The sequence below is a fragment of the Mustela erminea genome, chromosome 16 (genome assembly GCF_009829155.1).
Source record: "Mustela erminea isolate mMusErm1 chromosome 16, mMusErm1.Pri, whole genome shotgun sequence".
In the NCBI taxonomy this organism is placed as follows: Eukaryota; Metazoa; Chordata; class Mammalia; order Carnivora; family Mustelidae; genus Mustela; species Mustela erminea.
Genome location: NC_045629.1, coordinates 23,995,022 through 24,022,538, shown reverse-complemented (window position 1 = coordinate 24,022,538; position 27,517 = coordinate 23,995,022). Strand labels below are relative to the sequence as shown.

General features: G+C 40.5%; 2 protein-coding genes across 11 annotated transcripts in view; one reads left to right on the top strand and one right to left on the bottom strand.

Moving 5' to 3' along the window:
* Nucleotides 1–674: 674 nt before the first annotated feature.
* On the bottom strand, nt 675–10,267 carry LOC116575527 (collagen alpha-1(I) chain-like). Its single transcript, XM_032316885.1, has 4 exons — nt 10,207–10,267; nt 5,326–5,867; nt 1,690–1,792; nt 675–923 (listed from the first exon to the last, which is right to left on the bottom strand). The coding sequence occupies exons 1-4, from the start codon at nt 10,265–10,267 to the stop codon at nt 796–798; spliced, it is 834 nt and encodes a 277-aa protein (XP_032172776.1). The 3' UTR covers nt 675–795.
* The window catches only part of EYA1 (EYA transcriptional coactivator and phosphatase 1), a 359,116-nt gene continuing 337,298 nt past the window's right edge, over nt 5,700–27,517 (top strand). For 7 of the 10 annotated variants that reach the window (XM_032316550.1, XM_032316548.1, XM_032316544.1 and 4 more), the window contains exons 1-2: nt 5,700–5,908; nt 17,184–17,291. Coding sequence is in view for 8 of the 10 variants with exons in the window: in XM_032316543.1 (XP_032172434.1) it covers nt 17,259–17,291 (33 nt within the window). In the remaining 2 variants the exon portion in view is untranslated. Of the gene's footprint in view, nt 5,909–6,475; nt 6,925–8,605; nt 8,654–9,880; nt 9,893–17,183; nt 17,292–27,517 lie in introns of those variants that run through there. The other 3 variants (XM_032316539.1, XM_032316538.1, XM_032316540.1) reach the window with 3 other exon arrangements.

The following is a 27,517-nucleotide window of genomic DNA, read 5'->3' as shown; positions in this document are numbered from 1 at the left end:
TCTTCATGCTTATTGTTGGCCAATTGAGAGCTGATTGTTTCATCTAAATGGCCTCAGTCCACAGTCTATGCACTTATAGGGTAAACCCTTCATGTTACATCTTTTCAGTGAATCCATGCTTTCTTATCCTGGGCTTTCTACCCGCTTAGTTTTGTTTTTGCCTAATGACAGACTCACAAAATGGAACCAATTTTAAGAAAATGTTAATAGTAATTCACAATTATAAACCAAAAGTCAACAAAAGTACTATCAGCTATCTGCCAAAAACATGGTCAGGAAATAGCAAATGAGATTTAACCTAGATAAGCACAAGTCATAGTCTGGGGAAATATAATCTGAAAGTCATAAACTTGAGGTCCAACTTCATACTCTTCATGAGTCAAACTCCCAGAAATTTCCGTTCTGCTGGCCATTAGAGTTTACTTATAGAGCATGCAGTTCTGTTCTAAACTATGTTGGAATAGCAATTATGTTTGATTTTTTAAAAATACACCTGCAATTGTATTCTTGGGGGAAAAGGTGCTGTTTTAAAAAGTACCTAGTTGTGAGAAAGAAGAATAAATCTGATGCTTGTTTGTCATATGATATTACAGAAATGTAAAAAGAACAATCAAGCCATTGCCTTTGGAGTAGGGGCAAGAACAAGTGACTGCCACATCCAGGAGTCATATTCACCCAGAGCACTTGTTAGATATCATCTCTTTATAAAAGTAAAGGCAGCTCACAAATGGATATATGTTAATAAGTAGAATGATCTGGATTAAAGCATATTGGAAGCTCAGGAGAGCTCCAACTCTAACAGTAGTTGAGAATGAAAAGTATATATGTGCCAAGGGAGAAAAATGATAAAAAGAACAGAAAAATCAGACATGTTAGATTAAGTATGCAGAAAGACTGAATCTCAATAACTTTGGAAGATTCACCTAAAAGGAAAAGAGCAACAAAACAGGTATTTTTTAAAAAAATAATCAAATGTACAATAACGTTTAACAGAGTACTTATTTATGAGACCTAAGACACGGGTAAAACATCACTTGAAAATTAACCTTAAGTCTTTGCTTTAGTAGAAAGCTGGGCAAGAACCTTGTATTGTATCCCACACTTGGCTTCCCAAGCAATAAGTGCATAAAGCATCCTCTCATTAGATACTTCCAAAATGCCTGGTATGATTAAAGAATTTGATGATGTTCTTTGGAAGTCTTGATAGGGGGAAATGTATTTCCTAATGTTAGTCAACAATAAATGGATTAGAAAACCAGTCCTAATGTAATGAGAAATTGGGTGTAAAAGTTAAAATTTATGGCTCACATAATAAGTTCCTGTCTAGTGAGTAAATTTCTCCAGGGTTTACCTCATACTGTGTTTTTAGAGGAGCAATAGGCATAGACATTAACTTTCAGACCACAGGATATTACAGTAGACTAAAACTCACACGTACTTTTTATAATATACAGGCCCTAGAGCATAGAGATCAGTCTTGTGCATCATTTTTCTTGGCACTATTATTCTAGTGCTTTCCATTCATGCTCTCTGGCCAGACACCTTCTACCCTGAAGGAGTTAACATGATGCTAACAGTACTAAGTGATTTAGCTAAATGAAAAAAGACCAGTACTGGGGGAAAAAGTGACTGATCTAGTGAAAGTTTCTTTAAATGATTCCTGCACATAAGAAAATTTCTAACTCATACCTGAAGAGTTGACTTGACTTTTGGCTATTCCCACATGGTCTGGTCTTCTCCCACTGATGCTCCGAAGTAAATCTCCATCTAAGCCAGGGGCCTGGATCTTCATCTTCTTTTAAGGAAAATTCCCACTAGGTGCATTTGACGATTTTTTTTTAGAGATTTTATTTATTTATTTGACAGACAGAGTTCACAAGTAGGCAGAGAGGCAGGCAGAGAGAGAAAGAGGAGGAAGCAGGCTCCCCGCAGAGCAGAGAGCCTGATGTGGGGCTCGATCCCAGGACCCTGGGATCATGACTTGAGCTGAAGGCAGAGGCTTTAACCCACTGAGCCACCCAGGCGCTCCTTGACAGATTTTTCTATATGAAATTACATTGCCAAATCAAATCATAAAAGGAATTTTAAAGTGGGTGTGTGTGTGAGAGAGAGAAGCATAAAATTTCTTTTGATCAGGAGTGTTCATAACACACCTAACCTGTCATTGTAGACAGAATACAAATGCTCAATGAACTACAAAACTTCTGTTGATTTTTGCCATCTGCCTTTTTTTTTAAAAAGATTTTATTTGACACAGAGAGAGATCACAAGTAGGCAGAGAAGCAGGGAAAAGCAGGATCCCTGCTGAGCAGGGAGCCCAATGTGGGGCTCGATCTCAGGACCCTGAGACCATGACCTGAGCCAAAGACAAAGGCTTAACCCACTGAGCCACCCAGGTACCCCTGCCCTCTGCCTTCTGTGGATCTGTATTTGAGAGGTTGAATAGGACCTGGGTTTAAATATACATTTCTGTCACATGTGTTCTGTGTTTATACCATAAAGCTAGAGTATAACTCTACACTTAAGCAATTTTTGTTCCCTCATGTGCAAAAAACCCTATCATTTCTTTATTGTACATAAGGTAGGTTAGGATAGCAGTGAAGATTAGTATTTTATGACAAGTAAGCAGCTGAATGTTCTCAGTCCAATATAAACCAACAGATACATAATTGATTCCTTATGGTATTTACTAGTTACATGGAAATTCAACAGATACGTATATTTATAAATACACCAACAGACGAATAGAAACATATATGTTCTCAAGTGGATAATTATGACTATTTGTCTTATTGGGTTTTGGCTTGGTGTGAAAAAGGACATTTAAATTTTTACTGAAAAGTTTATTCAGACTTACAGTTGTATCAAATGAAAAAATAAGTAGTCTCATGTTAAAATTAAACCTATCTTAGGTGGTATAATGCATTTGCTGATTGTGACCCTATGCCCGAACAGGACTATAAATCCACACTGTGCCTGTGATTGATTTGGGATTTGGTTTTCTGATCTGGCAGAGAGATGTGTAAAAACCTCAAGTAGTCAACAGCTCCCTATTGGCTGTGCATCTGAGGGACTCAAGAGCATTGTTTATTCCAGCAAGTGTCTGGAATACATTATACTCAATAAATTGGCTCCTGTTACTCCCGTTTTGGAGAATATGAAGAATTTGTATACTGCACAAAAATAAGTGTACTTTGGCCAAATAACAATTTTCCTTAATAAAAAATTCTGAATATGACTTTATCTTCTGAATCTAGTACTACCAATATTTTAAACACATGGCACTTCCTAAAGAGCAAGAATGAAATAATTCTCCACACCTTCAAATTCAGAAACTGGTTCAAAGTTTAGATCTGTTTTCATCCAAAGACCATATGAATCTAGGTTTTGAGAAGTTAAACAAAATAATATGATCAGATATTTGGGCTGGCAGCTGCCATATATATATATATACATATATATATATATATATATACACACACACACATATATATTATATATATATATTAAGGAAATTTTAGGATTGGGGTCAAAGGACTGTATTAATACATAAAATTTTTAGATTATGTGTTACTTCTAAGTTATAGAGACTGACTTTTTAAATATAATTTTCAAATAAATACCATACCTGTAGTCTTTGACAAAAGAAACTTTCATTGCTTTTGGTGAGTTAATAGCAGACACTTGTATTTGGAAGTTTGTCCTTATTGTTGCTTTAAAAGACTCTGGATTTGCTTTTTTATATTATAAAAAAAAAATTATGTCATAATGGTAGAAAGGATAAGCAATGGATTCCAAAAGGCAAAGCCATCCTCATCAATTTGCCGATTTGGTTAATATTTTTATTAAGACAAGATATTGGGGGCTATTAGGTTAACAAACTATCAGCGCACTGACTTCTACAAGAAGTCTTCTTACCTGATATATATGGTCTATTTTGGAAAGTTTCAGGGTCTGCATCCACATAAACACCCAGCAGTTTAGGGCCAAAAATCAGTCGGTGCATGTTTCTACTTATCTCCTGTGTGTTGGTCTTATCTGGGAATCTATAACCTATGGTTTTTGAAGGTGAAGGATTCTGACTCTAACTTCATGGTATTTAGTACAAGTCAACAGACACTTGACTGATAGAAACAACAGGAAAGCATGTGACTCTAGATGAGTTTGAAGAGTATGCACAATTATATTTGTATTCATGCCACGCTTTATACTTTCCGAGGGCCTTTTGCCTACATGATCTCATTTGATGTGAATAATTGAGCGAGGAAGAGGTAGGCATTTTATTTGAGAGGGAGAGAGAACTGCAAACATTTTAATGCTCACTGAGAAGCCTGAGTCCTTATAAGAGCAAATCATCAAAGTATTTGCATATCTTTCACTGCTTGTGATTGGATTCCCCTAATCAAGTAAGCGGAAGTTCCCAAAGAACGAGTATCTCAGGTTACAGGTCTGTGATGGATGCTTCATTCAAAGCCGAAATACTTCACAGGTTGAATCCAGGTTGGCTCCAGCTCTCATTAACTCACAGATAGAGGGATTTTGAGGTTACAGAAACTTCACCCTACTCTCCCAAAGGGTTCCGTGATGCAACAAAGGCTAAAGAAGAAAGAAAGAAAGGAAGAAAGAAAGAAAGAAAGAAAGAAAGAAAGAAAGAAAGAAAGAAAGAAAGAATGAATTAGTAGAAAGGGCCAGACGGGACATTTAGTCCTGTCTGAACGATTTGTGGGTAATCCACTTACTACTCTTTGTCTCAGTTTCCTTAAGTTAAGAGTACATACCTTTAAGACCACTTATAAAATTATTTGAATCCCAGATGTCTTAGTAAGTTTCAGTCTGACTGCTTATCCCTTTAAATCCTCCCCACCCCAGCAGGGGAAAGAAAAAAAAAAAAAAAAACGAACAAAAAAACCATGTCACTCCGCCTGTCTTCCCTTAAGGTCCACCTCGAGCACACCTAACTCCCCCTTGTTGATAGACCAACCCCCACCACCTTCTCCCTCAGTTTAAACACTGTAAGGGCTGAGGAGTCCTAGACACCCCGCGGGGCGTGGGCAGCAGGCCCAGGCTCCGGCTCGGGTGGCGGAGGGGAGTCGGGAGAGGGGGCTGGGGGCCGAGAAGGGGGTACTGGGAAGACCGCGGGTGCTGAGAAGAGGGTTGCCCTCGCCAGCGCCGGCCCTGCTGTAGTTGCGCACTCGGAGCCGCGCAAAGGGCGCCCCTCAAACCCGACGCACAGGCGCATTTAAGAAGGAAAGAAAGAAAAAAGCCACCGCTGGCTCGAATTTCTGGAAGCCAGAGCAGTTTTTGCCCTAAACACAGAGACAGTACCCCTCTTAGCGCTGCCCTGGCCTCTCCGTTACCCATTTTCGGTTTGGTTTTTGGAAGAACCGGTTCCTCAGCCCCTCGTCGCCGCAGTTGTGACACGAGTAAGTCCTGCCGCCGGGGACCCTGTCGCCGGTCACCCTCCCCTCGCGCGCTCTCTTCCACCTTCGGCCCCGGCGGCGGCGCTCCGGCCCCTGCCAGGGCTGCCCGGCCGCTGTGGCCTCCAGGCGGATCGCAGTGACGAAGAGACTTTGTTGTGTAACTAAAGCTGACCCTCTGGCTCCCAGGCAGCGGCCGAGAGCCCGGGGCCACTGCTGCCCGCGGCCCCACCCGGGGCGGGAAGGCGGCGATCGGTGCCCGGGAAGAGGCAGAGGGGGCGCAGACACCAAGGGGGCCCCGATCCCCGGGCGAGCGCGCGCGTCCCCTGCACCCCAGCCCGCCCGCCGCCTCCAAGGTGCGGACACCGCCGCCAGTCACGCGAGGACTCCTGGAAGGGCGCGGCGGCGCGCGCAATAATGGGGACGCGCGTCGCCCCTTTGCCTGGCAGCCTTAGGGCGCCCGCTGCACGTGGAGGGATGTGTCTCGGACGGTTTGTTTTCCTTCCGGGAGGTGGTGACTGATTGGGACGTCGGGGGACGGGGGAGGGGGGAGAGCGGTCATCTTGGCCCTATTTGATGTGATTGCTGTCTTGGATGTGTGCTTGCGCTCGAAGCCCCAGTAATGGGAAACATTTGGGGGAGCAGTCGGGGCAAGTAGATATTTATATTTAGCGCTTTCTAGCCCCCGGAATTCCTTAATTTGGCCGAAAGTGAGTTGGTTGGTCCAAATCAAGGAGGCCAGTTAAAAGTAGTAGCAGATGACTTGGAGAGGCCAACGATGGTGACACATTATTATTTCTAGGAATAAGTAAAAAAGCAAGGACAAATAAACAGGATCTCTGCTTTACCTCTGGTGAGGTTAGGGGGAGGTAGGAATAATGCATACAGTATAAATAATTTTTATCGTTTTGACAAGACCCACCCAGCATTTTTGTTCTGGTGGCCACGCTGGTGAATGCGAGCTCCGTAAATAATCTCATTAAACTCAAAACCTCTTGGAAAAAGAAGGGGGGTGGGTGGGTGGGAGGAGGATTCAAACCTGTAAAGAAGTGTGAATTCATTATATGTTCAAAAAAAAAAATGAGTAGCAAGTATCTACTGAGCAAACAAGATGCCAGCTATGAGCGAGAAGTGGAGGAATAATGTAGAAGCAGGATGTCCAAGTAGAACAAGAAAGGCATTCTTCCATCCTGTGCAGAGACCCCCAGTGTCCTGTGTCTCAAGCTCTGAACTGTTCATTCAGCCGTTGCAGGGAAAGGGGCCCTGTACCAAGCATCTTGTTACATGGATAAAAATGGTTTCTGCCCTGAAGCAGCAGCATGGTGGACAATTGTGACCTAATGTGACTAGTACTCTGCTGGGGGAAATCATAGGTGTACCAGGCTTCCTGGAGGAAAGGACTAGATGAGCCCTGAAAGCTATGTAGGAGACTGGGTGAAAGGTACATCCTTCAGGCAGAGGTCTGTTGCCATCAGAAGCATCTAAAAGTAGCCAGGAGCAGCTGCAGGTGAGCAGGAGGGACCTGGGATGCAGGAGAGATGCACAGAAATGGTAGCTGGGGCCAGACTGGGAAAGACTTGGATGTCAGACCCATCAGACTAAATCAGACTTGTTCCTCGCTTTGGGCGAGAGCACAGTCTAACAAGTTTCACAATTTGGAACATGTAAATACCTTGGAGAGCAGGCAGAGGACTAATTAAGATAATTAAGATAAATTACAAAATAGGAACTATGAAAAAAATCTGTTAGTGGATTTATTTCCCCTATAAAAAGTGGAAGAGTTCACAAAAGGTAATCAAAGGCAGGTAAAGAGAGGGAGCTCTACAATAACAATACAGTTTTACTAATTGTTATTTTAGTAACCTGAAAGACAGCTTCTAAAAGTGTCTAATTAAGCAGTTGACTTACATAATAATTTTTGGATATAAAAACTAGAGACAATTAAGCGTATTGGATTATGACCTTTCATAATTTTATGACCTTTCACCCTTTACAAAAGGCTTATCATCTGCTCAACATAAATTTACTGAACATGTATTATGTGTAAAATACAATAATCTCTCTGTCCTATTGGGTGATATTAATATCATTGTATAGATGAACAAACAGGCTCAGAAAGGTAAATTTTTCCAGGATCACAGGGTTGATAAATGTCAGAGTTACTAACTGCAACCCTTACCCTCCTACCATGATCCTCCAGTACACTTTCTCACTCTTTGATTCATCAGGACTAGCTCTGTTTTTGGCTTTCTCCTCTTTATCATTTCTATTAGTGACTTTATTGTTTTTTAATATTTTATTTATTTATTAGAGAGAGAGAGATAACGAGAAAGAGAGAGAGAGAAAGAAAGAGAGAGAAAGCAGGGGCAGAGAGAGAGAGAGAGAAAAGCAGACTCTCCCCTGACCAGGGAGCCCCATGTGGGACTCAACCCCAGCACCCTAGAATCATGAGCTGAATGCAGACACTTAATTGACTGAGCCACCCAGGCGCCCATTATCAGTGACTTTAAAGTAGAAAGCTAAAGCAGTGGTTTTTAGGTTGGCATATTACACAAAGCTGGAATGGTTACATTAGTCATTCCTTGCAGAATCCTGAGTCAAAGAGAATCTGAGTGAGTTTGATTGACAGGCGAAACTAACGCAATGAGAATTTCACAAGGATGAGTCAGTTCCTCAAATACAGAAGGATTGGGACTTGAAAATAGGTCATTTGCAGAATAGTTTGAGTGTCCCGAACTCAGTCAGTGCCAGTGGTTTTGGGATCCAGGGCCCACTGGCTGACAGACATGTCCTGTGGAGGGAAATCAGAAAGTTAACCCATTTTGAAAGGACCTTTTGGGCCTAGAAAGGAGAGCCCTAAGGGGGCTATTATTCATCTTAAATATTTCAAAAACGACTTTACATATGTAGGATGTATAGGAATTATATAAAGAATAATACAGGAAGGTATTGAAGTATATTTGTATCACTGCAGAAGAAAAACTGATGTTAGAGAAGGGGCTTTGATGGGTCTGTTTCAGCTCAGTCTAAGAGAAAATGTCCTCGAAGTTAAACCTCCAGCTGTGGACCAAATGACTTGCCAAGCTGGTGAATCTCTGTCCCCAGAAGTGTTCCTGTAGAAGCAGCCTGACTATCTGGAAAGGACGTTTTCGGTGATTCCCGCTCTAGATGGGAACTTGGATTCCACACCTTCCTTCTGTGGTCCCATCACAGCATCTCATACCGCCTGTATCCCAGTACGCATGTCACTGTTAATTGTTTGCTGGTGGAATTGAGGGGAGGCAGATTCCTGAAATGTCTCTAATGTTGAACTAATGGAAGTTATCCTTTGATTTTAAGGAAAGAGTGAAATTCACAAAACCCTGAATCAATGCCTCTATTCTGACAGCTTAGGGCTTTCTCCATTACTGTCTTTGTTTTCGGTGTTTTGGCCTCTGAGATTGCAGTCCTGACTCTGGTCAAGAAGCAAGTAAAAGTAAGAGTCAGCATCCAGGAAATGAGGAAATTGCTTTGCTAAGCTTTAGCTGTGACTGTCAAGGGTAAAGGAGGTAGTGTTGGAGCAGAGCAGGGAGGTGTTTTTTCTCTAGTTTCTCCTAAACTGGCATATGTAATATGCATTAATTCCAAGGTCTAATGATGAACTTGGATCCCCTGTACTAAATATGTTACCTAATGGTCTGGATAGTGAAGTCTGTGCCTGTATCCATGGCTAAAATTGCCTTTGAATTTTAGCAGAAATGGCAAAAGAGTCTGGGAAATAAATCTTTCCATGTATTTTTTAGAAATAAACCTGCTTTTTAATTTTGACAGCTGAACTTTTTTGTAGGCTAAGCACAGACCAAGTGCTTAATGAATCTGACCCAGGGTATTACTGAAAAGCTGACCATCATTCCACATTTTAATTTATCTTCAAAAATTAAAACCTTCAGGATCACATCAATTATTGACATGCTAATTAAACTTTAATATTAAAGAACATTGTATACTTTTTATAATCCTCACCCCTTAAACCATCTCCTTAAAGGAGATGTCTTAAAGCCCCTTTTTGCTTTGATACCTAAAAATGAACATTATTAATTGTACTCAGGTAGGAGTGAATGTCAGCTGCATTAGAGAGGAGTGTTGGTGGATAAATGGCTAGACAAAGATCAGCACTAACATCGTCAGATTTGATTTGGAGGGGCAAGGACAATTATATTAGCAAAATGTTACTTTCTTGATGGTACTGGGAAAAAAAAGAGGTTAACAACTAATAAGAAATGTGAATTGTGGCACTTAAAAAAATCAACTTTATTATTTTATAGTTCAGTGAGTTTTGATCATTATGTTCACCTATGTCACCACCACAATCAAGATCCAGCACTTCTAGTGCCCCAGAAAGTTCCTTTGTACCCCTCTACTGTTCATCAACCACTCTCCACCCCCATCCTGGGCTCTGGTTCCAGGCGACCACTGTCTGCTTTCCATCCCTATCGGTGAGTTTTTATGATGTATTTTTAACATCTTAGGAGGTATCCAATGGTAGATCTTTCTACATGAAAGTAAAGGAGTTGATGTTTCATATCTCCTCTTTGTCTTTTGAATAAAGTGAGAAAACTCATCACTTAGTTATAGCCATTTACTTAGACACCGAATAACATAGTCACTGAATGGTACCAGTGCAGTTTGCTACTAGTTATTCTAGACCTTGTTATTTTAAAACTGAACCTACAGTCTCTGTAGGCTGAGAAACTATTTCTATGATACATTGTATCATAAACTACACCTGTAGAGGACTGATTGTACCTACAACCAGCAGATGCAGCAGAATTAATATACCGGCCTGGTGAAATTTTAGATACTTTTCTCATTTGCGTATTATATTTTAGGTTACTTTCCCTTGGATGCCTGCATTTGTTCATTATGTATGAGATTTATAGGCCCGTGATTCTCAAGCAACATGCTACCACACAAACCACTGTTCCTCAAATCCCTCATGCATGTTCCACCAATAATAATTAATGGGCAACATTTATTATTTCTACGCTTGCGTATAAGGTATTTTATTACCATGGCCGTCAGACTCAACCAACTGAGTCCTGTGGCATGGTGATTTACCTTGCTGAAAGACAGGAGAAAGTGATTAGGATGGTAATGAAAGGGCCGATGTTTATTGGAAAGAGGTTTGACTTTTCATCTTCAGTCCATGAGAGCAAGATTGAGTGAAAGAAAGGGCAAGTGAGCCATGTGTGATAACTATGCATCCTATCGGCATGGCGATGGTGCACATCAACGATTTAAGGCTCTCAAATGTCCAGTCATGGTCTTTAGTATTCAAAAGTTCTTCCATGAACAAAAAAATTTAGCAACCTTTGATATAGGGAGATTCATGAATGCTGTCAAGATCACAGGTTCTGTGGTGGTCATTTCATTGGAATATTCTTAAGATAGGACTCTCATGTTTCATCCTTCTGCTAGGGTCAGTGTTGTATGGAAGAGAGATCTGAATAAGTGAATTTGACCTCACTTACTAGTTTCGACTATCTTACCTTTTGATCCTCTAATTGCAGTTTGGAATTTATCCTCAAGACATTTAAAAGAGGGAAAAGAGCTTGATGAATGCAGATCTTGAACTGTTATATGCTATAGTGCAAGAGTGAAAAAAAAACCAAATGTCCCACTTTATGGGAATATTGCTCTGATGAAATATGAATTATATGGAAATTAAAAATGATAAGTACAGACCATAAAATGTTTATGGAACAATGTTAAGAGAAACCAGAAATAAAATGAAACATGGTGACTCACTATGATTATCGTTTCATAAAAGTAAGTTAGATTAATGGGATTACAGGGGCCTTCCTTTAGAGTTTTCTTAATATTGTTCATGTATTAAGTGATGCATTAAAATACTTCGTAGGTCTACTGCTCTTGAAAACATAGTTTGAACTGAACTTTAGTTACTGAATAAACACATACTGTTAATTTTCCTGATTTGCTTCAACCCATTCAATTGCCTCCTTGCCTTCCATTCTTCATCTGAAGTTAGTAGGAAGTTGCATATGGTGCAGGCAGAAATCTGGTCATATGCATATAGAAGGGCTATGATGAATAGATAGGCTTTATACATAAAACTTTAAAACAGTTGTACCAGTAATTAAGTGGAACAGCTATAAAAGCAAATTGTTGTAGACATTTATTTCTATAGAAACTTTATCTCCAGCTGTGGAAGACTTCCACCAATGTAGAGCTGAACTTGGTTTTGCATTAGTGGTTTCAGCAGTTGGGATGTGCTCCTGAACAGTCTCAGAACTCATTGAGTATTTGGTTTCTGAATCTCATTCACCTGAGAATGCCCAATCTCTGTTTTTCTTGCTATAACCAAATATCTTAGGAAGGTGAGCACAGCACAGAATAAGAAACAGTGACGCACGGCATCTTGTGGCTTTGGGAGCCATGGAATGGTGAGTCGTGTGAGTCCCTGGAGGACACTCATCCAGTGGTTCATTTCATTGCAGGCTTCTGTTTGTAAATTTTCTTAAAGACCCCTTGATTTGATATATTTATTCAATCTGTCGTTGTAGTCTTCTGGTGACATACTTCAGAATAGCCCTTTTCTTTTCTATAAAGCATGTTCAACCACCAGTTTCCTTCTGCTTCTCAGGAATGTTAGAAAACTCAACACTTGGTGAGAAAGCAAAGATTAAAGTGATGGTGTGTTGTAACGAAAATACTCTTTCATGAAAGGAGTCACAAGTTATTAACAGTATCTGATGGATCTCTGGTTCATTAGAGGTGATTTATGTGTCATCTAAAACATAACCCATTTTTCAAAACCAGCAGGAAAAATTAAAATATAGATGATGTATAAAATTTTTAAAAAATATTATTTTCTTCCAAATCATATTAGTCTCCACCTTATTTTTCTTCAATCTAAAAGGTCTGTCTGGTGAGCTTGCCTGACTAGACCCTTTCTCCGTTATACACTTAATGCCAACTTAATGTCTCCCCATATTTTGTTTTGACAATGGCCAGGAAGTTTGTGATGATCCAGAACTAAGGTAAAAGCAGGATGAAGTTTATGGACAAGATGAGACGCTGTTGCTTATTTTATAAACCACCTGGTTTTGCTGATGGATAGAAATGAATGGGAAGAACCTATGTGGAATGAATATGGATTTTACTGAACCCAGGGAATTTTAGGTTCAGAGTTATTGAGTATTTTTCTTTTCAGCAGCAAGCGCTGTTCATAGACATGGGGAGACAAACTGGCATCCCAAGGAAAGTTTAAACTAGAGCAGGAATGCGCAGAATAGATTTTTTGCCTCACCTGCAAAAAATTGTTGTTGTATTTAGAACTGCTCAGTATTTTAGAGAGTAATAGTCTTGTCAGTTGCCATAGGGCCTAAAATGTCACCTCCAGGTATCACTGAACTCTACAGATGTAATTATAGTCCATCACTAGGGGCCCAGTTTTGTTATACATCTGGGCCCCCAAAGGAAATTTCATATGATTATGGTATTTGTCATTTTGAGTCTCAATTTGATGCTTTCTACAGATTCTATTTTATCAGTGTATATGTCTGATGTTTATTTGCTAGTACCTATACACCAATTTTAGTCTTTTCCTACCCCATTCCCCCAAGAGTGGCAAATAGAAAGGGAGTTCCTAAGGCTTCCATTACTCCCATGTCCAGGGAGCCCACCTATCAAAGTTAGCTTTTCAGTGTGTTTCATTGACAGTCCGGGTTGGACTAAAGGAGGCATAGTCTCTTCAGTTGTTGAAAAGACCAGACAGGGCCAGTGCTCCTTGTCTCCTGCTTGCCCAGCATGGCTTCCACTCTCCCTCTCGCTGAGCAGAACCACTGGCATGACTCCATTCAACACCGCCTGCCTAGGCTAGCATCTGGCCTGGGCCTGTGAGGGCCCCTAGCCTGTCTCCTGTCTCCTCTGAGCTGCAATGACCTTGGAAGGGGATGATTACCACAGTCTGCCCTGGGAGAGCATTTTTCTCAGGTGACCTCATGCAGCTAGTGAATAGGAAGAGCCGAATCACATATATTTAAATGTGTGCCCAGCTGTGCAGCTGTTTCTCACCATTTTGTTCTGTTGATCTTTTCCTCCTACTTAAGGAGTTGTTGAAATACATTTCAGGAAGAGGCTTCCAGGCTTTTCCTCTGTGCTCAGAGTGGATAACTGACTCCAGAATAATGACATTGGTCCGCAGAAACCTAGGCTGTCTCTCAGTCCCTTGCCTTTTGATCAGGGAACTTTATACTTCGGTGCCTAACAGAGCGATGGCCTTCCATGGTGTATAAGTCCAGGGGGCACCCCTCCCATATGGGGTGCCATAATAATTGACTTGGTAGTGGTTAAGTAAAGGATTTGGCCTTTTGTGGCAAATGCACCTTGCTTTTGGCAAGGTGAGTGCTGGGTGGCTGTGTGAATGGGTGTCCAACCACCACCAGACTCATGGTGCCCTGTCCTTTCAGGGAAGCCTCTGATACCAAGGCATCTGCTGCTGGTGCTCCACAAATCTCCTAAAACAAATCTCAACCCACTGATCCTTCCATCAGTGTGCACCTGCCCTCACAATTCTGTGTCTAGATGAGTCTCCTTGAATATTCCTCTAGTCCTTCTTTTCTAGGAGCCACTCCTTGGTCTAAACAAAGTCCCTGGGAATTTCATCTCAGAGTACTCCACATGGGTTTATATGTAGGTCTAAACAGTTTTATGAAAAACAACTCTCTGTACTGTAAGTAGGTAAATAGGTAGGTAGTCAGATAGATAGGAATCAAGTAACCTGTTTTCGCTTGAGCCTGTTTCTTAGGTAGTTGAAACCAATGTTCAGGACCAGAAATTTGATGGGTACTTTTCAAGCAGATTGAATGATAGCACCACCATTTAGTTGCCCACCTAATTCTGACTCAGAGTTCACATGTATTAAAAAAATTGCCTTGCATCGATAGCATTCATTCATTCATTCATTCATTCATTCATTCATTCATATTTAATGAGTGCCATATGTACCCTGAACAAGAGAGGAAGGCATGGGCCTACGCCTCATGGAGCTACAGTCTAGTGGGGGAAACAGGTAGAGAAATAATTACAGTCCTATTAGGTAAGTGCTATAATGGGGGCAGGCTTACTCATAAACCATGAAAGATCAAGTCCAGCAAGGGAATTAAGGGTTTACTAAAGCCAGGCTCCTAAATATCAGTAGAACCAGTCATGGCCTCTATTGCACGGTTTGGATTGACATGTAGAAATCTGGAAACAACTAGGCTGATTTGGCAAGCAGTGGAGGATTTGTAAATAAAGGCCATGGCTCTCTGTGATTTTTTGATTTTTGAGTGGTAGTCTTTCTCAGTGGAGACATCTATCTGAAGTCGATGAATGCTGACTCTTTTGACTTCTCAATAAGCTCAGTCTTTTCTTTTTTAGCCCAGGAAACAATAACAAATACAGCATTCGGTACAGAACAGTTTCATCTTCAGAAGAAATACAATTACGAATGAAATACCTTTCATGCTTCTGTAACTTTACCATTCTTAATACCTTAAACTGTTCAGTAAGTTCAATATGGAAATATGGGAAAGAAACACATGGGAAATAATCCTGGAATATCAAATATACAGATTTTGATTGAAACATGTTCTCAGGACAGGTATAGAGAGGATGGGAGTTTAGGGGAAATCAGAGGGGGCTTTGTCTTGGGCCTGCTCCCTTCTGGGAGGAATGAGACCAGACTTTGTCTAACCACATATAGGTGCACTGTGGGCAATTCACATGAAAGCACTTTGGAAACTGTAAAATGTTTGACCAAGGTGAGGTAGGATTATTATTATAATTTTTAAAAGTTGCCTTATCACCTTAGAAAAGTTAATGTGCCTCAAGAGAGTTAACTCAAGCAACAAAAAAAGTATAGTTTCTGTAATAGCTCTTCCTTGATTATGCAAGGAATCCTCCAACAGCAATGATGGGGTGATTTTAAGATTCAGTTCTGTACTTTTGAGCAATTGGAAATAGAGTACTATATTGTGTTTTCTTGGTTTAGCAGACTGTAAATACATCCACAGCATTTTTATTTATACATAACCTGAAGTTATAAAATTGTTTTTGGTGAAAATTAAAAAAAAACAACACTGTGCTCTAGTAAGGATTCTCAAATTTGGGGAGTCTAGTTATTTATGAGTCTTAAGTTATGAAAGAAGCATCACCTTTGTGCTGACAGTGGTTAAGGCATATATTTTCCAGCATTGATAATTGTGAGGGAAACAAACATAAATGAAAATGATTCTAGTATTTCAAAGTTACCTCCCAAATCATTCAAGCTTGGGATCTTTTACCTGAAGATTATGTGTGTAAATACATGCATTCATGAACTTATACATATAAAATACATGCCTGTAAGATAAAATCCAATTGAAATCTCCCATTTCACAGATAGTAAAACTGAGGCTCAGAGGGATAAATTATTTACCTCAGATCATTCAACTAGTTAGTGGCAGAGTCAGAACCTAAATTCAGATCTCTTGACTTCCCGGGGAGTGGTTTTCCTACCATCTAACACGCAGAGGTTCAAGAACGTTTACAAAAAGTGGTACTGAAGTCAGCCAACCACATACTCATGGTGCCTAGGTAGCTCATTGGTTAAGCATCGGACTCTTGGTTTTGGCTCTGGTCATGGTCTCAGGGTTGTGAGATAGATCCCTGTGTTAACTCTGGGCTGGGTGTGGAACCTGCTTAAAATTCTCTTCCTCTTCCTCTCCCCTGCCCCTCACATGCACTCACTCTCTCTCTCTCTCTCAAAAAAAAAAAAAAAAAAAACAAAAACACAAAACAAAACAAAAGAAGAAGAAGAAGAAGACTACTACATATTCTCTGTTCTGTAATTTTGTCTTGGGTGATATTAAGATCATGTCTTTTTTTTTTTCCTTAAAATTCCATAATATTTAAATATCTATGTTGGAGTTGATATAAGGCATGTAGAAAAATGTCTTAGTTGCCAAGCCCAAGTAAGAGAACCTGAGGATCTCTTTTGGGTTCCTCATTTGAAGATGAGCATGAAAATCAATTCAGAAAGTTTGGAAATGAGACTGGGAAGCCAGAAGACTATGTTATTATTATTTTTTTTTTGAAGATAGCTAACGGCAGAATATATTTCAACATACTATATTTATTGTCCACACCTTGCGGCATCCCCAAAGCCCACTCTTCTCAAAGGTGTTGAGTCTCTGAAGGTTCAGAATTGATCAGCCGTGAAACTGTGACCTAATGTAAACTTGCTAAGAAATAGTATAATAATATCCTTGCCCTGAGGCTAAAACACTCAACTCTAGATTTTCTCTTTTATCCTCACTCAGACTACAATCATATCCCTTTGTTACTCTTTCCTCTTTGCATTATGGTGCAATTGACGTTGATAAATAGCTTGGAGAAACTGAATTCAAAAAGAAAAAAAAAAAGCTCTTGTACTGTTGGCTCAAAAATAATGTGTTGTAGAAAGCCCTCTCCTTGGCCTCTCCATTCTTTTTTTTTTTTTTTTTCCTTGGGCTGCAGCTGCTGACAGCAGACACACTGAGCTATAATTTGGCCACATTTGGCTCATGTAAATTGTGATAAACAGTGAGCCCATAATATTTATTTTAAAGATTCATTCAGTGAAGGTAAGCATTCTTGACTTGTGTATACATGCAAGTAAATGGAAAGCTGCAGATGCAGAGATCAGCTCTTGATTTCATGCCACACAATTAATACGGCCGCTTGGTGCTCTATTCTTCACAGGTGCAGGGGTGTTGGAGCCCTTTGAAGAAGTGTGTAGCTAATAGCCCATATATAATTCAGAAGAAAAAGTCTTCAATGGAAGACCCCCGGGGGATAAATGGACAGTCTGTAAGTAAACAGAATGTCAATCCTAAGGAAAGAGTTATTACTCTTAAAATCGTAATTACTATTTTTGTTGTAACCTGAGTGTCTGGAAATTCCTCAAAAGCTCTGTACCCATTTTTAATGATTTTAGAAGTTATGAATTAAGTAGTACGCTATTTAATCAGCTTAACCTAATTTATTATCTGTCTTAGAGATACCAGAAATCAAAAGTAGAGTTCTGGAAGAAAAATGCCAACCTTTAGTATGACTTAATTACACCAATATGAATAATGTTGTTTTAAGGCTTACATTTTTCCTTACCTCTGGGAAAACATACATTTGTCTCATAAAACTTGAAATTAATGTCTAAGTTTTGGATTGCCTTGTGTGTATTTGTTTTACGAATACGTGTGTGTGCGCATCCTTTAAATGTGTGTTCATTGTTTATTTCCCAGTTTGATAAACTCTTGAATGCGCTTTAAGTTAAGAAGAACTTTAGTTTTAAGGTCTCTTTGGTTTTATTTCTTTTGTTTATTCTGTGAGCAGAAGAGAAAGGATTTAGAAATTTTCCTCTGGTTCATATCAGGAAGAAAGCAAGCTTCCTTTGGCTCATCAACAAATATTCCCAACTAGAGGTAACCTTATAAATAACTTTGGAGGTATTGAATAAGGCAATGGATATTAATTTTTAAAGAGCACACATCAGTAGGTTAAAGTTGTTATGGAAAATGTCCATAGCAATGTTTGGGCTGGCATTCGTGACTTTGTCTTTTAGGTTTTCTGATCAGATACGATGCTTGTAGACCTGTGGTTTCATAGCTCAGCTCTGTCCACAGTAGAATTATTACAAACCTGAAGTGTGATCTTTAGTAATGCAGTTGTGGTTCCTGTAAATGTGTGTTTTACAAGACCTGTTGGTGTTATGCAATAAGCAGTAATGGCTAATGGATAAGGATTTTAATAACAAAGGGTCAAGTGCCATCAGAGTACTTTTGTAGTCACACTGTATGCAATTACAGGGTGTATTTTTATAGATTTCCTCAGTCATCTTGTGAGGTAATTCACATGAACACTTCGAGATCATTCCATAAGGTCTAGCTTTTAGCCTAAACAGGCAGAGGACCTTTAACCCATTTAATTTGTTTGTTTGTTCTTTTAAATTCTTGTAATGCGCCTTGTGCATTTGATTTTATTATTATGTTAAAATATTTTTGTAGTGCTTGTGAAATTAATGAAAAATTCAACTTGCTAATAACTTCCTACTTATTGCCCTCTTTCGTGTAACTTTTCTCTTTAGGTTGATGTAAATTGATACGGTGGAAACTCACTAGGAAATTAAACAGTATCTGCAAATAAATGCTGATAGTGTTTCTTTTAATATCTTAAATTATGCCAATTCTAATTTAAGAATTAAGATCTGGGACTAAAATTAAAAGAATAGGTAAAGAATATAATGACTAAAGATGTTTTTTGCAGGGGGCGCCTGGGTGGCTCAGTCAGATCTGCTCAGGTCATGATCTTTGGGTTCTGAGATGAGCCCTGTCATGGACTTCAAGCTCAGGGTGGAGAGTCCCTCTACTCCTACTCCTTCCCTCTCTGCCCATTCACACACATTCTCTCTCTAATTAAAAATAATAAATAAAGTGGTTCTTTGCATATCGTAACAGTTGTGCTTACAGGGCAATCTCATTACATATCTTTCTGAGGTTTCTTCCTTTTTGCTATATTAGAGCGAAAACAGTTTTTCTCTTGAAAGCTATCTCGTTAGCATGGGGGTAGCAAACCGGGTGGGAGGTTTCTCAAGGGCAAGCCACGTGGCACTGGAGAAGCGTTTGCTGGCAATTTGGCTCCTGCCCATGGCTTCAGTCTTTTCAAAGACCCTGTACAGAGGCTTGGAGTGGGCTCCTGCCCAGGCTCCCTTTCTCTCACCCTCAGACTCCCCCATTTTCTCAGGAGGGTGGCCGTTCTGGGCAGGCTACAGAGGTGCACACACCGGAGTTGTGTCTTTCCACAATGTCAGCTTTATTTGGTCATAAAGCCAAGTTAATCACAATTATAAAGCGGGTTCAGGATCCCACACTCCATGACCATGTGTCTCACCATGTGATTCACCTTGGCATCTTACACGGCACACAGAGCAGGACAGAAGACAAGCCACACAGCAAACAAGATAACAGAGGGCGCAGGACATGAGGCTGCAGGTCAGGCTGTGGGTGCCCGGTTGAGATAAGGTCCAGGTCAGCTTGTGGCCCTCAATGCTTCTGATATTCAAGCAGTAAATCTCAGTTCTATTCGGAGATCGTCGGACAGAGCCTTCTGTGGCAGCTGCTGTTTTAAGCGATCAGACACAGAGGGGTCCGGTCTGAAGAGTCTGACAGTTTGCTACAGAAATTCCCCCCTTTTGAATCGGTCTTGGGCCCCTGGAGTCCTCCTCTGGTTGCTGGTTGTCAGTTCTGGGGTGTCAGCTAGCTGTTGCTGGTCCCAGCGAGATGTCCTAACCACAGTACCTTAACTGCTTGCATTACTGCTTGACATGAGAGACTCCACTGTGCTCTCTATGTCTGTGGAGTCTCATCCACAGACTCCAGATGGGAAGAGGACCTTGAACATAGCTGAAAACATTCATGTAAGTCAGGAAAGGCAAAGGATCAAAAGCAGACCAGGAACAGTATCAAGAAGAGCTCACACTCTCGAACATGAACTGAACTTCCCCTTTATTGGCTTGTTCACCTTTCAAAGTCGTTGTAGAACAAGTTTCAACTATCTCCAGAGCAACCACAAGAGCACATTGTACCCCCACTGTACCCGAGTCAACATTATCAACATGCAGCCATTCTCATTTCGTCTTCTTTCATTCACGGCCATGTCACCACAGAGACACCGCTCTTCTTTTATAGTTTGTTTTTTTTTAAGATAAAATTTATGTACACTGAAAGGCTCAAATCTTAACTGTACAGTTTTGGTGAATGAAAATGCCCACGTAATCCATATCCTACCAAAAATTAGAACATTTCCATCTGCCCAGAAAGTTCTCACCCCAAATTTTCTCACTTGATACTTCCCAGTACCCACCCCCCCACAAATCAACCACCCTTCCAATGGTTTTCACCTTTGATCAGTTTTGCTTGTTCCAAAAGTTCATATACATTGAGTCCTCCCGCATGTTTACTTTTGTTTCTGCCTTCTTTCATTTAGCATTAGGCTTCTGAAGAGTAATGAGTGTCGTTGCATGTACTAGTATTTTTTTTGCTAAATAGTATTTCATATAAAATATTCTTTTTATACAATATTAAGTATATTCTATGCATTTCTCTGGGAACCTCAATTTCTGCATCTATAACATAAGGAGAGAGAACTCTCATTTAACCTAGTGTCCTTTATAGCTTTACTTTTGTAGCATACTTTCTCCTCCTCTACAGACCTTTGCTCACAGAATTTCCTCTGCTAATGGCCCATTCTACATTGTGCCTCTTCTGATAAGACTTCATACTTGTTTCCCTCAGCATATTTCTGATAGGAGTAGTAGCTTTATTTAGTTCCCTCAGCAGAGAAATGGTATTTTTTTTTTAAAGAAAAACTTCTTGAGAGGTTTCACACACCAGTTTTTAAAATGTATCTGTAAAGCTCACCATGTGTAGTCATCAGCATAAAATTACGAATCTCTATTGCCTTTGCAAATAATAATTCTTTCTCACCTCTCAATGGTTCTTTCTCTACTCCCTAGATAAAAAGATATGTGACTAGGTGGGAGAAGAGACAGTGGAGCCTCTACATCCCTTCTTTGAAGCCTGGACATCTGGGCTGGGCAGGAGGCTAACGAGAGGGCTGCCTCTTTTAGCTTCTTGACAGCTGTGAGCCCAGAGGGTCTCTGTGTGTAAGAGGCTGAAAAGAAATCCCAAGGCCTTCAATGGGCAGTGAAGAGGGAATGCTCTTCTTCTTGGTGCTGCCATGCAATGTGAGATTCGAAGCTAAGTTCTGAGGTGGCCTGTGATTCTTTGAGGGAGAGAAAATGATGAGCTGAGCATCAGAGAGTATAGTATTTCTATAATTTAGCCTCTTGACCCTCGAGGTACTTTGGAAATGAATCTGTCATGTGACAGGGGACTATCGGCAGAGGTTCAGGAACTTCTCATTTTGATCCTAAGTAGACATGGCACTGGACAAAAATGTTCTTATTCTGGAATGTTCTGTGTATGTGCTTTCCACATCTAGAAAGAAGTAGCTCATGTGATTTTGTAAGTTTGGTCCACCCTTTAGTTTGCCTCATGAGGACGGAAAGGAGAGGAGGAGGAGGCCCATCATAATGCTGGACAGTCCTCCCCCACCTCTTGAGGAGGACCCATTCGGGGAACACAGCTCCATTTTCCCTCAGGAGAACCAAGACTGGCCCTCTCTGAGGTAAACACCTCTGAAACACAAACATCAAAGAGCCCAACAATGTCTATGTCTTTCAATTTCTTTAGAGTATGAGGATTTCTGGAAGGAGATCATGTCAAGATTAAAAAAAAAAAAAGCATCTGCTAGCTCTTTGGGGGGAAAAAAGTGAGTCAAGAAAATATATCATTGTGTTTTTCTTATGAAGTTGTGAGGCCAGCAGTTAAAAACCCACCATGTAATCACCTGACCCTTATATCTGAATTAGACAGACAGCCTGGTATCTTGAAAACCACATTTTAGATTCAGAGTCAGAAGACCTGGTTTTTAACTGTTACTAGTTGTATGGACCTGGGGTAGATTTTCTAGCATCTGTCCCTTCAGCAGTAAAACAGAGATGATAATTTTTTGCCTTCTTCTATTTAAAATTGCAGTGTTGTAAGTAAGTAGAATCATGTATTTAAAGTTCTTTGAAAACTGAAAAGTGCAATATAACTCTAATGCACTTTTATTGGAAATATCTCTAGGAAAATGTGGTCATGGATAGCAAATTATCTGGCCACCTGCAAGTTTGCAATAAGAATTTTAAAAATGCAACCATCATACCAGTGCCAATTATAAGCACTAACACTATCTATATTTGCTTGTGTGTTGTCAGCTATGGGGGGGAATCAGGTCTCCCGAGACTCTTCTAAAGAAAAATTTTATTATAAATCCTAGATTGTTAACTCGCTTATATTACAAAAATTTCAAATGATGATATTTTAAAGCTTTTAGGAATAACAGTATATTAAATCTCCATTGTATTCTCTCAAATGTACCTCTTATGCCTTAAATTATAGTAAATGTGAAATGCTAACTCCAGCTTTTGCTGAGATGCTGGATTTTGCAGGAAAACCATTAAATAACATATGTACAGACTTTATTCCTATACTTGAAGATTCTCAAAATGAAAAGTGACTTTTAACCAAAATGGAAAAATGAAATATTTATTTTATTAAGAGAGAGGCACACTGTTGAGCAGAAGTTACTAAAAGCAGTTATCTAATACATATGTGTAAACCGAATTAACTGGGAAATCATAAATTAAATCAGGATTTCACTTATGCAGCTTCACCATAAATGAGAGGTTTTATAGCCATGAAATTTTTAAGTAACTTAAATTTAAAAATAGAGAATTCACTGGTTTTCAGTTTCCTTTCTTTTCTTTTTTTTTTTTCTTTAAGCTTATCTGTTTCTTCAGGTTGCTGTAACAAATGACCATAAAGTAGGGGGCATAAAACAACGGAAATATATCATCTTATACTTCTGAGGCTAGATGTACAAAATGAAGGTGCTGGCAGGGCTCCTGCAGAAACCTAGAAAAGACTTCTTCCTTGCTTCTCTGGAGCTTCTGGCAGTTTGCTAACAATCCTTGTCATTCCTTGGCTCGTAGCTGCAGCATTTTGACCTCTGCCACATGGCACATGGCATTCCCCCATTTATATCTGGGTCTCTTCTTCTCTTTTTATAAGGACGATAGTTATATTGGGTTAGAGCCCAACCTAATGACTTCATCTTAACTTGATATTTGCGAAGACCCTGTTTCCAAATAAGGGCACGTTCACAGACACTGGGAATTAGGACTTGAACAGACTTTTTTGGGGTGTGGGATGCGATACAACTCAACACATAACAAAGTCCAGTAAATATGTGAAGCCTAAAATAAAACCTTATCTTTGCCTACCCATCCCGCCTCGAATGTCTGAAGAACTCCGGATTATTTGGTCTAAAGTGGGACAATCACCACGAGCTGGTTTAAACAAACAGAAGGGAAATCTGAAAGAAAGGAAGGAACTAGGAAATCTAGGCAGTTTTCTTTCTGTTTTTCTCTACACATTTTCTTCAGTCCTGTCTCTTTCTGTGGGCTGGCTTTGTCTGCTCCCCTTATACATTCTCTGGCTTACTGGGTCATGCACTGTGCGGAAAGGGAGGCTCTGATGGGTACTGCCGGGGTTTTGATTCTGTGGCGGGTAGAGCAGGGGGCTGCAGCAGAAACAGGAAGATTCCCAGATTAGGGGGCTTGGCAGACCACCCAACAGGTACCTCTTTGACCCTTCATGAAAATTCATCAGGGAGACACCAGTTTGAAACCATAGGTCTAGTCCTACCTCAACATTTATAGTTGGGAAGAAAGAGCCCTGATGTGCCATCACTTACATTCTGATCATTTTGATAGAAATATATATATATTTTAGATTATTTATGTATTTCTTTGACAGAGAGAGATCATAAGTAGGCATAGAGGCAGGCAAAGAGAGAGAGGGGGAAGCAGATTCCCCACCGAACAGAGAGCCCTACATGGGGCCTGATCCCAGGACCCTGAGATCATGACCCAAGCCGAAGGCAGAGGCCTAACCCACTGATCCACCCAGGCGCCCCTTGATGGAAATATCTAATAACAAATAATTCTTTCCTGATGACTTAAGGTTCCTTTTACAACTATGAGCTATAAACTGCATCCCTAATATCCTAGTTTTTCTACTCTCCTTTGACCCATCTGAGAACAGTGATGCTTAGCCTTTTCAGTCGTGGAGCGGAGAGCTGGGGCAGAACTGTTCGGGATGGGCGCACAGCAAAGAGATACCAACTTCTAAGTTAAGCCAGGAAACCCTGACGCAGACTCAGAATACCCGGTTTTGCATCACAGCTCAAATATAGGGCCTTGGGAAAGTTATTTCAATTCTTCTTGGCTTCAATTTTGTTTTTGTAATAGAGATAATAAAATCTATATTGCTGGGTATCTGTGATGAAGAAATAAGCTTGCATATGTCAAGGCACTGTATAAACTGTAAAACAATATATACAGTCACCTGTGCCAAGCCTTGTGGGGCATCTTTCCCCAAAGCACAGGACATTTGGAGTCAAATATGTCTGCTACTGACAAGTTTTTAGCCCTCTCTCAGCGCCAGTGCTTCCTCGTTTGTAAAGTGGGGTTAGTGATACCTTCCTTGCATGGCTGTATGGTTCAAAATAATGTATAAAAGACATCTAGTGACTAAGATCAGTTTCTGGAGTCGGACTCCTGGGGTTCTGGTTTGAGCGGTGGTTCTCACATGCTGCGTGACACTGGGCATGTCTGTGTGCCTGCCCCAGGCCATTTTCCTGGTCTCTAAGTGTTGATGAAAGTCATAACTGACACCACGGGTTGGTGTGAAGATTGAATGAGAGTATTTCCATGATGATGCTATGTCAGTGTTTTCCGTTGTAACTGACATGTCGGGCAGATGTAGGGTAAGCACTTAAAAAACTTGAGTTGTTATTTAATTAAAATGGATTTGATTGGGGAGGGTGAAGTACTACCTCTTATTTTAATTTTTTTTAACTTTATTTTCAGCATCACAGTATTTATTATTTTTGCACCACACCCAGTGCTCCATGCAATCCGTGCCCTCTATAATACCCACCACCTGGTTCTCCCAACCTCCTACCCCCCCGCCCCTTCAAAACCCTCAGATTGTTTTTCAGAGTCCATAGTCTCTCATGGTTCACCTCCGCTTCCAATTTTCCTCAACTCCGTTCTCCTCTCCATCTCCCCTTGTCCTCCATGCTATCTTAATTTAATTTTAATGGACACACATCCACAGGGTTAAGATGAGTGATGACTCGGGATGTCAGATTCATGCTGGAAGGAACTAGGCACATTTTCCCCTTTGCACGGGCAAGCCTGGTGCGGGCACATTAAAGTACCCAGGTTGGAATATGATCTGAGCGTTTGGAAGAGACTGGCTGTTAGAGTTCAAATTGGGCACCAGGTTTTATTACCAGCTGGGTATTTTAGATCAAGAATTAAACCTAGACAGGAAAATTACTCCAGAGCCAGGACAGTGACTTGTTTATATTTCTAGGGCCAAACACAAGGTCAAGCCCTTTACATGCACTCAATAAATGTTTGTTTATCTGAGTTGGCTGGCAGCTCATGTCCTGGTATAGCTCACTTGGTCCATATGCACCAAACAGATGGAGTGTGACAGGGATGAAAATTGCTTGTGGCTGATGCTGGACAGAAAGGAGAGAGGAGTTCTGACCATTCAGACTCCCTGCCTCCGGTCTGTCTCTCTGCACTCTTAATAATTCAGATTCAGATCCGTATGTATATGACTGTTAACAATGATGCTATATGCGTCTCTCTTTCTGAGTAAAAAGCACAGACTCTGGGACTTTTTTTTTTGGAAGTAGGAAAGGCAGCTTAAATCCTTAACAGAGACAAAGAAAACCTCCTGGTTTATATCTCTTGTAAACATCACCCAAAGTGTGGGCTGGAATAAGAAAGCCCTTCCAATATAGCAATAATATAATAAACATTCTCATGTAGAGAAAGTAAAAGACCAGAGAGTAAGTATTTTGGACTTTGAGGGCAAGAAGGTCTCCAGTCTACAGCTGTGGCATGAAAGTCTGGGAGGTAGGGAACTGAGCCACAGGCTGCGGTTAATGCCCGAAGAGAGACTGCGTCCCCGCCCTTTGTTCACCTGTTAGCACATGCAGGTGAGGCTGCACTTGTACCTCTACCCCCTTTCAAGGTTTCTCATTTTGTCCCTCTCAAGCTAGCTCTGTCATCTTGGATGTGACTTTTTCCTCCCACTGGCCTCCTTGTTCTCATTTATAAAATGAAGGATTGAGGAGCTCTCTTTTGGTTCTAACAAATAATGATTCTATTAGTGTTCATAATGTACTGGGTAATCGAAGTTAGTAAAGTTTAGGCATCACAGAATGAATATGTGTGCTGGCCGCCAAGGGATGGACAAGAGGACCCATCACTTTTTGCGACCCCACCAAGTGCTCTGCTTGATGACCCCATTCTATATAATTCAAATCCCAGGTTTGAACCATAATGTGATGCGTCTTCCCATTTCTAGGGTCTCCTGGTTTTTTTCTGTTGCAACTTTCTTCATTCCTCGGTCAATGAATACTATTGTTTGTGGAGCCTGTAATACATCTTTATTCTGGCACTTATAACGTGATAAGGGGTTTTTGCTGCCCATACTGCTGTATATGTATAGTTTTATTTTATATGTAATATCATATACAAATGTTCCTATCATTTTTTAAATTTTTTATTTTATTTTTATTTTTTTTTTAAGATTTTGTCTATTTATTTGACAGACACAGATCTTAAGTAGATACACAGACACAGGTCTTAAGTGGGCAGAGAGGCGGGCAAAGAGAGAGGAGGAAGCAGGCTCCCTGCTGAGCAGAGAGCCCGATGTGGGCCTCGATCCCAGGACTCTAGGATCATGACCTGAGTCAAAGGCAGAGACTTTAACCCACTGAACCACCCAAGATCCCAGGACTCTAGGATCATGACCTGAGCCAAAGGCAGAGACTTTAACCCACTGAACCACCCAAGATCCCAGGACTCTAGGATCATGACCTGAGCCAAAGGCAGAGGCTTTAACCCACTGAACCACCCAGGCGCCCCCTATCATTATTTTTAAAAGATGCCAGGAAGAACAATAAAGAAGCACTTCTGCGTCTTGTATCCCATTCCTGAATGTGTTTATAGTGATTTTAACTTAAGTATACAAATTCACTGATACTCCTCCCTTTAAGATATGAAGCCTTTTGATGATGAACCCCTTGAGTTGACCCCTCCTCTTGGGTAGGGTCTGGACCTAGTGACTCACTTCTAATAAGCAGAAACACGAGCAGAAATGGTATGCCACCATGGATATTAGGTCATAAAAGTCACTCTGGCTTCCTCCTTGTTTTCCCTTGAATCACTCACGGTAGGGAAAGCCAGTTGCCATGTGGTGAGGGTGCTCAGGGAGTCTCATGGACAGGACCATGTGGCCAAGAACGAAAACCTCCTTCTTTTCCCTCCATGTGATGGCACCTTC

What these genes read in the sequence shown, in the direction of transcription:
- LOC116575527 (XM_032316885.1), bottom strand. Translation starts at nt 10,267, where the DNA reads ATGAGAAAAGTATCTAAAATTTCACCAGGCCGGTATATTAATTCTGCT. An exon ending in CCAGGGCAGCGCTAAGAGGG is followed by an intron (nt 1,793 to 5,325) that starts GTACTGTCTCTG and finishes CCTTAAAAGAAG; the next exon opens with ATGAAGATCCAGGCCCCTGG. An exon ending in AAGTCAAGTCAACTCTTCAG is followed by an intron (nt 924 to 1,689) that starts GTATGAGTTAGA and finishes TTTTCCTTTTAG; the next exon opens with GTGAATCTTCCAAAGTTATT.